General features: G+C 41.5%; 1 protein-coding gene across 3 annotated transcripts in view; it reads left to right on the forward strand.

The window, feature by feature from the left end:
* The window catches only part of pdzrn3b (PDZ domain containing RING finger 3b), a 115,874-nt gene extending 106,222 nt beyond the window's left edge, over positions 1–9,652 (forward strand). For all 3 annotated transcript variants that reach the window (XM_055022958.1, XM_055022960.1, XM_055022959.1), the window contains 7 exons: positions 476–729; positions 2,936–3,023; positions 4,242–4,340; positions 4,458–4,520; positions 4,624–4,725; positions 5,841–5,957; positions 7,821–9,652. In XM_055022958.1, coding sequence (XP_054878933.1) covers positions 476–729; positions 2,936–3,023; positions 4,242–4,340; positions 4,458–4,520; positions 4,624–4,725; positions 5,841–5,957; positions 7,821–9,335 — 2,238 coding nt within the window. In that variant the 3' untranslated portion in view covers positions 9,336–9,652. The remainder of the gene's footprint in view (positions 1–475; positions 730–2,935; positions 3,024–4,241; positions 4,341–4,457; positions 4,521–4,623; positions 4,726–5,840; positions 5,958–7,820) is intronic.
* Positions 9,653–9,858: the final 206 nt, after the last annotated feature.

Consider the following 9,858-nt stretch of genomic DNA (forward strand, 5'->3'; position numbering starts at 1 on the left):
TTGGATCTCTGCAAATTCCTGTGAGAGCGGGGCATTTAGAGGCTTTGTGCTTTCATCAGGACATGGAGCCTCTAAGTGGCTGAAGCAGACTTAATTAGCCTAATTTCTGTGGCCCATCGCAGCCCTTTGCTCAAATTAATCTACTCATGTTGATGCCATGCACTCCCTCCACCGATCGTCTCTTAGCTAAAAGAGGAATCCTGTACGCAGCCACAGCTAATGAACTTGATTAATTAAACAGACACTCTTCCTAATTAATGTCTCATTGCACTTGATCCTTCTATGACCCTGTAACAAAAGGGGGGAAACTGTGATACCTCATTTACCAAAGAGAAGTTTGTACTCATTGATTTATTTGATAGTCTTAATTAAAGAGTGATTACATTAGTTTGTTTCCGCGGAGAGAGGAAAACATTTAATTATGTTATCTCTGTCTGTCTCATTTAATTATGTTATTTCTGTCTTTGTCTTGCAGGTTAATGGGAAGGACCTCTCAAAAGCCACCCATGAGCAAGCAGTGGAGGCGTTCCGCACCGCCAAGGAGCCCATCATGGTTCAAGTTCTACGCCAGGGTACTTACCCCCAACTACTCGCCCCCATCACAGACACCCAGATGTCAGACATCAGCACCCAGACCGACATCACCCTCCAGCACATCGTGGCTCTCACCAAGCTGCCTCCCACTTCACCCCCGATGATGGAGCTGGAGGAGTATCTGCTGCCGGAAGAGTGAGTAGAGTGGCTGATAGCGCTGCATCGCAGATTCATGGGAACTTCAGAGCGATCAAAGACTAAATACGGTCAAGGTCTTGGCATAGATTATTCTTCCCCTTAGTTAATCTTCTTTTTTCCTGGAGTTTTAGAGGATGAATCTGGGAAATTTCTTCTCTACAAATTAAAAATCCATCTTGATGTGAAAGAAAACACAGACAGAACAATCATCTTTACCAGGTGCTGACACACCTGGTAAAGATGTTTTGTGACCAACTTAGAGGGATCTTAAACTGTTCTTTTTATGCACAATTTCTTAACCTCTTCTCTCACTACAATTTTTTTGTGTGTGTAGCCTGGGATGAAAACAGAATGAGGTTGGACCCAACAAACTCTAGAGATGCTCCAATCAGGTGTTATTTCTGGTCCGCTCTGGTTCTCTGATCAGTCACCACTTTCATACATTTTGTAACATAGACAAATTAAAATTAATTTAAATTTAAATCTGAAGCAGCTGTGCTGGAAGAGAGACATATAAACTGGCAGAACACTGGTGAAATACGCTAAGGCGAATGCTGCCTGGGGGCAATATTTTAATGATTGATTGTTCTGTGTGCTTTGTTGGTAGGGGTAAAGCACAACTCATGTATGGATGCCTGAGTCATTGACACAACATGTGCATCTAAAAAAATACTGTCTGCCATTTAATTCATTGCTGTCCATTAATTAAGAATTAGAAATTAATCAATAATTGCTATATAATTATTGTTGATTAATAATTGGATAGCAAAGTTCACTTTTTTTTGGTATTTTTTTGCTCATCTTTTACCAATATATTTTTATTTTTTTCATAGATGTATGGCAAATTTATTTAGTTATTTGTCTCTTTCTTTCGCCTTTTCATATTAATCTTGTTTAAATAAAAAGGTTTCCTTTATGATTTCTTTTCGGGAGAGAATTCTAGTCTTTTCCAAGATTGGGGGGTCCGTTTCTCCCCTTCTCCCCGTTGTATTTCTGCCCGTGCCTGGAGGGTTGCTTTGACTCATTAATGCATGTTTGAGAAAACCTTGAATCTCCCATGGCAACTTGATCGCCTGCTCATACAAAGCTCCACCTTGGAGCTTTAGTTCCCAGGTCCCGTTTCGCAAAGAACCACCACTCAGCTCCTCCAGACTAGCGGCAGCAGAAATGAGCAAACAACTGGTGGAACTCGGCGTCTGCTGAGAAAATGCCAATGCTCCTATGAACAATTGTAAAAGGCATCATGAACATTGTTGTGATGCTGAAGTGCCAGAAAGGGTAGAAATTTCTTAAAGAGACAGAGGCCAATTTTATGCTGCCACATGTGAAGTCAAATTTATTTTCTTACTTTTGATACACACAGCATTTTCATAGCAACTGAAGGAGACTGTTGCTTTATTGCGCTGTAAATTTACAAGTGCCTGGAAAACATCTAAGAACCCTCATACCTCCCCTTTAATTTGCAGCGCAGCATAAAGTTAGGCTCCGGAGCAATGAAAAGTCTAACAAGTCCATTATTACATTCTTCCAACGTGACAATCAGTACAAACAGATGCAGTGATGTGCCTACTTTAGAAGCCTGTGGTTGCTGCAGTTGCTCAGGTCTAGATTCAGCAACATTATGAGCCCAAAGAATGAGGTCACCTGATTTTTGGATTTGCTCTCTTAACACCCCGTGAATGATGGCTTGTCTTGCCTCTGGAAAAAGCTGTGATAACAAAGAGCGTCTCAGTCTGAGAGAAAAATGTTCTTGCCAATCACCAGAGATGATAGCAGCTCCAGGGCACATTAAAACAACGGTTCTGCTCTTTTATAATTGCATCTTCACAAGCTGCTGCTCCTCTTCCTGTGTGTGGGAGACATCACAGCTCCAACACCGTGAGCACACATGCACTGTGACAACAGTAAAAGGCATCACGAACGCAGGAATTTGGCCTCAAATGAGTAATAGTGGTTCCTTTTAATTTTAGTCAAACGAATAGTGTAACATGCTAATTTGTGATTAGCTTCTGGCTGTAGTTTCAGTACATCTAATTTTATATTGATTTTCTTCCAATTGCATTGCTGCTTTGTGTCATTTTATTTTTAGACCCTGGGGTAAAATTCATTCCAAACACATTATAGGGTTTCTGAGTTTTGGGCTTTTGTTATCAACTGTTAACACTGTTTTCGGATTTATCTCACACACTCTTTCTTCTCCCAGGTCTCCTCCAGAGCACACTTATTTTGACCCCAACGATTTTCTGGAGGGCATCCAACAGGAGATAGAGCGCGAGGGGCTTGAATATGAGGTAAAACTTAATCTCAGTTTAGATCTCTGCTGTTTTATCAGTAACACGAGAGCAGAGGTAGACCTGAGGGGAAATAATCCAGCTGAATTGCCTTTTTTAATGGTGACCACATCCTGGTGCAGCCATTGTTAGCTGTTAAAATTAAAGATTACGATATTTTTCATTATTTACTTATTTATTGTATTTTTTTGTTTTTTGGTCTTTTATTTCTTCTCCAGCACATAGAAAAGGACAAACATTTTTTGTAAGTCTTTGCTTTTTTCTGTGTGTTGGAAAAAAATGGCACAATACTTTTTCACTTGCCATTATAGCTAAAACAAAATGAGAATAATGGCTTAAACGTTTTTCTTCTGTTTTGGTTATTTTCTGTAGACATGAAAGAAACGTGGTTTTTATACTAAGAAACACTTAACAGAAAAACAGTCAAATTTTGCACACCACCATTCTTTCATTCTCATCTACTAGGAAAAAATGGTCTGCAAAGAAGGAAAAAAAATTAATATTTTAATCTCCAAGTTTTTGTTTTTACTTGCACATGACTTTAAAGTCAAAGGAGAAAGAAATTTTGGTCAGATAAATGTGTGTTGAAAGAAGGAAAACTTTAATGTTTCCATACTTTCACCATTCCTGAACTCCAAAGCCGAAAATCTGAAGGAATAAACTGCTTATTTTCAATTATGCATTTTATCTCATAGAAAATCAGTAAAATTTTGCACATCTTCATTCTTTCATGCTGGCCTACTAGGAAAATAAATGGTCTGTGAAGAAGGAAAAATCTGCCATCGATAGTTCAGCTGGTTTAGTTACCATGCTGTGTAACTTCATCAGTTAGTTAATCCCACTTGTTCGTGGATTTGCTTGAAATTGTGTTAAATGTTGGCATTCACCATGAAACATTACATCCAATTCTGGGCCTAAAGCAGAGTATCACTCCAGATATATCCACAAAATCACCCTGTTCTTAACTTTATCTGGATCTGTGAGATTAAATGTGTCTGTGGCTCACTGCATCCCTCATGCTGTCAGTGGGCCTCTCACAAAAGCCGATGGCCTCCCTGCATCCAGCTGAAAATTTCATTATGGTGATTGATAGATTTGCATTGCTCTTTGGCCGCATTTTGAAATCAATACATTTACTTTGTCTAGAAACACACTTATTTTTCTCCTGCTTCATTGGGGGGAGGAAAGTAATTTCAGGTTTAATTTCTATCTAACCAGGAGGTGGATCTGTACCGAGCAAACATCCAAGACAAACTGGGCCTGACCATCTGTTACAGGACTGATGACGAGGATGAGGCCGGGATCTACATTAGTGAGGTAAAAGTTCCAGGGTTATGCTCAGATATGCTTTAACATTTAATGAGTGACAACAAACTGTGCTTGTCAAAAAGAATAATGTTTGCTTTAATCCATAATTTAAACATGTTCCTTTAGATCGATCCAAACAGCATCGCTGCAAAGGATGGTAGAATTAGAGAAGGGGACAAAATCATACAGGTAAGTTACAAAAACTAATGCTAGAAGCTTCAGTTGGTTTGATTAGAACTAGAAATGATTAGTGTTATTAACAGAAAAACAACCAATTTTTATGTTCGTACAGATCAATGGTGTTGAGATCCAAAACCGAGAGGATGCGGTGGCGCTGTTGACCACTGAGGGCAACCAGAACGTCTCTCTGTTGGTGGCCCGACCAGAGATTCAGGTAAAAAGCATGTCAGAATATGTGTGGTATATTACAGGTTAGTACTGTAAACCCAGAGATTCATAGAAAAATCATCTGGTGATTGGAATTGGACAATTTTCATCTTGATCAGCCCAGGAATTCAAAAATCTGAACATTTTCTGATCAATGCTAGCAGGAGAAATGATCAATGGACTGAACTTATATAGTGCTTTTCCAGTCTTTTTGACCACTCAAAGCGCTTCACACTAGAGTCATAGTCATCCATTCGCTCACATTTACGCAGATCGACAGGCAATTTAGGGTTAAGTGCCTCGCCCAGAGGCACATCGACATGTGGCAGGAGGAAGCTGGAATCAAACCTACAACCTTCTGATCACAAGACTACCATCTAGCCACAATCGCCACGACAGGCAAAAGGGAAATCCTAAAACTACAATCTATAACAAAATTGTGTTGTTTTTTTTCTACAATTTTGTTGTAGGTTGTGGTTGTAGGATTTCCCTTTTCCTAATTTCTCCCGCTAGCGTTAGACACGCACATTTGTTTTGGTTCTATTTACCCAGAATGCCATGCGCTTTAGTCTGCTTATGGCGCGGTCTCTGGTCCGGTAGGGGTTCACTTCAACCAAATGGAGACCCAGGCTTTTAGGCGAACCAAAGATTGCTTTTTTGGTCTACATCATAATTCAATTGTGATTCACACCTCCTGAAGTAAGCTGGACTTGCTACCTGTTTTACGACTGGTCATCCATGCACACAATGGGATATTACTGCTGCTGCTAAAGTATAGGTTACAGGAAGTAGAGAAAAAAGATTATTAATGTTGGGTCTTAAATCTGTATCTAAATCAACCATAAAATTCAGATTAATTCTGATTAAAATTAAACCCTTTGAAGTTTTTGACCTATAACTGATGACCGATAACACTGTATAATGCTTTTTTGATGACAAATAGGCCTTCAATATCAGAAGCATGTCCTCTGCTCCCTCAATTTTCTTTTGTGCGTGTGTGTGTGTGTGTGCGTGCGTGAGTGCGTGCATGCGTGTGTGTGTGTGTGTGTGCGTGTGCGTGTGTGTTTTTTGTTTTTTTTCACTGTTTCATATGTTTGTCTCCTGCTGCTTATGGCATCCCAGCTGGACGGGGGCTGGATGGATGATGATAGGAACGACTTCCTGGATGACCTCCACATGGACATGCTGGAGCAGCAACACCATCAGGCCATGCAGTTCACTGCCAGCGTGCTGGAGCAGGTACACATACACACATACACGCGCACACACACACGCACACACACGCACACATACACACACACGCCTGTTCACAGCATGCTGAGCAGGAAGACACACAATCAGTCTGAGTAATCAATGTTTGACTGGTTTTGGGTTTCTTGTTTTCATTGTTAACAGAAGGACACTAGGAAGACATGAATAAAGCTTTTTAATCCGGAACTAGTTTCTTGCAATATTTGTAGATAAAATATGGGCCCTTACCTTTATGCAATGTGTACATCTTTTCACAGAATCTTTACATTTCGTTTGCAGGAAATACTTACAGCTCACAAAGTCCTGACATAAAGGAGAAATAAAGCCATAAAGTGTTATAAAGTGTTAGCTACTACAACTAATGGTGATAAACCAAACCAGACATTTCTTCCTATATCTTTGAAAAAAAAGCATCAAGCACAACAGCTAAATGTTTGTCAGTTTAGTAGTGTGGAGTCCAGTGTGTATTAACACAACGCCCTGGTGGAAAGACATCATCAGTGATCTTAGTAAGGCAATTATTGTGGAACGTCTCAAAAAGCCAATGGGCTTCTATTTTACAAGTTTCTATTTTAGAATGAAGTCCATCTTTCTAAAATAGGAAACATCGTTTAAAATTTAGAATAATTCAGCTCTCAATCTTCCCTGAAGTGGACAAGCCTTCAGGTTGATGTTAGCAACAAACCACTTGCTGGTCATCCAAGAGGTACATGTCAGGCCCATTAATGTTGACAGTATATTTTGAAAAACTAGTATGGATACTTTGGAATATATAAGAAGGAAATTCTTTCTGAAAATACAGCTTTGCAAACCGAGGCATATTTTAGGAATGAGCAGGAACAAAGTCCTTTTTTAACTGATGTTCAGGCATAATGAACAAAACCACCATATAGATGTAGCCCAGTGTTATATGTAATATATTATATATATATATGTTATATTTGAAGCGCTCCCAATGTTTTTGTGAATTGCAACGCTCTCAATGTTTTTTTCTTTTTTCCTTCGGGACTTCAACTCTTTGTTTTGTAACAGGCCTGCAACGTTTTTTCACACTCTCCTGGAGGTTGTGAGTAACCAACTGCCAGGGTTACATTTAAGACTGTTGTTGTGTTCTGGTTCATTGGAACCAAAAGGTGGACATTAATGTCTTAATATTTTTGCCTTATGTTTATGTTTTGTAAATATTATTGAATGGTCGTTCAACTTTCAAGTTACAGGGGTGACTAACTAATAGGTTTTCTGTCACTTCAGTTTAATAAAGTTAGGCTGAACCATTTCGCCTAAAATTCTAAACTTTCTCTGGGTCATATTTGTCATAAATTAGGTAATCGGTGCCGCACAACAATTGGGGTACCGGATTTATATGGAACCCAGCACCCTCCATTTTAGTTTCCTTACATATAATGGAAGAAGGTGCTAAATAGAGAAAAATAAGACAACACATCAGAAGACCTCACACCAAGCACAGTGGTAGAAGATTGATAATTTGGCTTATTTTGCAGCTTGTAGTAGTTTGGTAAGTAGTCTGTGACAACAGAGGTTGGTCTCAATATGTTCATACAACAGGACATTGATTCAAAACACTGTCTGTAAATCTACAGGAGAAAAATTAAAACATCCCTTAATTCAGACCAAACTGTTGAAGTAAGAGTAATAGCACATCTACATTACCAAATATCCTAGAATTTAATGATGCTCTGCACTAAAAATGTAATCAGTTCAAGGTGTTGATCCCTAAGATAACTCTACAAAGTTCATTGAAAATGTGGATTTTGGTGTGCATCTGAGTTTAAGGTCTTTTATGGTAGTCTAGACAACTTTCCTAACTTACTTGGTTGTTTGTCTTTGCAGAAGAAGCATGAGGAGGACGGGGGCACCACAGACACGGCCACATTGCTCTCCAACCACCACGAAAAGGACAGCGGTGTTGGCCGCACAGACGAGAGCACCCGGAACGATGAGAGCTCTGAGCAAGAGAACCTCGGTGACGATCAGACGACCACAGCTTCCAACACGCTGGGCAGCTGCAGGAAGCTGACCTATAGCCAGGACACGCTCGGCAGCACTGACTTGCCCTTCAGTGGCGAGTCGCTCATCTCTGCAGACTACGCCGACGCCGACTTCCTGGGCATCCCAGCCGACGAGTGTGAGCGCTTTCGAGAGCTCCTGGAGCTAAAGTGTCAGATGAGGAGTGGCGGCGCGCAGGGCCTGTTCAGCCTAGCTTCTGGGGGTCAGACAGAGGAAGGCGTGGATAAGGAGCTGGAGTTGCTCAACGAGGAGCTGCGCAGCATCGAGCTGGAGTGCCTGAACATCGTCCGTGCCCACAAGATGCAGCAGCTGAGGGAGCAGTGCCGAGAGTCGTGGATGCTCCACAACAGTGGCTTCCACAACTACAATACCAGCATAGACGCTCGCCGCCACGAACTGCCGGACATCACAGAGCTGCCTGAGAAATCAGACAAGGATAGCTCAAGTGCCTACAACACCGGCGAGAGCTGCCGCAGCACCCCTCTCACTCTAGAACTGTCCCCAGATAACTCCCTCCGTCGTGGAGCAAAGAATCAGGCTGCAGTCAGACTGTCTGGATCTGGAGTCCTAAATGGCAAGACACACAAGCCCCTCTTGTCCCCGGTGCAGGAAGCCGGTGGCCCCAGGCGGTGCAGAGTCTCCTCTAAAGACCTGGACAGAGAACTACAAGCCGAGAGCAAAGAGAGGAATCTTGGGGAGACGGGTAAGGGTGGACGAGGCTTTCAACCACATTCCCCTTACAAGCATGCTCACATCCCGGCCCACGCCCAGCACTACCAAAGCTACATGCAACTGATCCAGCAGAAATCTGCAGTGGAATATGCCCAGAGTCAGATGAGTCTGGTCAGCATGTGCCGGGATGCAGTCAGCCCCAGTGACCATGAGCCCAGGATGGAGTGGAAGGTAAAGATCCGCAGCGACGGCACGCGGTACATCACGAAGCGGCCGGTCCGGGACAGGCTGCTGAGGGAGCGTGCCCTCCGTATCCATGAAGAGCGCAGCGGCATGACCACAGACGATGACGCCATCAGCGAACTAAAGATGGGTCGATACTGGAGCAAGGAGGAGCGGAAGCAGCACGCTATGCGGGCCAAGGAGCAGAAGCAGCGCCGCGAGTTCATGAAGCAGAGCCGAGTGGACTGTCTGAAGGACCAGAGTGCTCCAGAGGACAAGAAGGAGCCAAACATCATCGAACTCAGCCACAAAAAGATGATGAAAAAGAGAAATAAGAAAATTTTTGACAACTGGATGACCATCCAGGAACTGCTGACCCACGGCACCAAGTCACCTGATGGGACCAGGGTTTATAACTCACTTCTGTCTGTGACCACGGTGTGAGTCCCACTCCAACCTGGAAGTGGGCGGAACTGCCTTGGACAGAGAGGGCTGCCACCAACATGTGGCATCACTGTGTAAATAGCAAATCAGTAAAGCCTTTCAGTTCCTACATTTTCTTTGGAGGGGTCCATTAAGTGATGGCTGGGTTTCACTGAATGGGAATTTGCAATTTTAAAGCAAAGATTCTTTTCAGTAACCTTTTCTACCTTTGAGCTCTTTTGGATATTTTTTGGAAACTGCAGTATTTGACTCTTTTTGGAAGGTTTTGAAAGTGTGTAAAAGAATGTGAGCCATATACATACATACATACATATATATATATATATATATATAGATATAGATATATATATAGATATCTATATATAGATATATATATTACCCAGTATTTTAGTGTGATATTTTTATGGAGAAAATGTTATTTTACCTTTAAAAAAAGTAAATCAAGAAAACCTTTAGATAACGATTTTGGAGAATTATAAAATATAATTTGTATAAAATGTGTGTGTTTTTTTTTTTTGTTTTA

This window comes from Poeciliopsis prolifica, unplaced genomic scaffold (genome assembly GCF_027474105.1).
Source record: "Poeciliopsis prolifica strain line A6 unplaced genomic scaffold, Auburn_PproV2 SCAFFOLD093, whole genome shotgun sequence".
NCBI classification, from domain to species: Eukaryota; Metazoa; Chordata; class Actinopteri; order Cyprinodontiformes; family Poeciliidae; genus Poeciliopsis; species Poeciliopsis prolifica.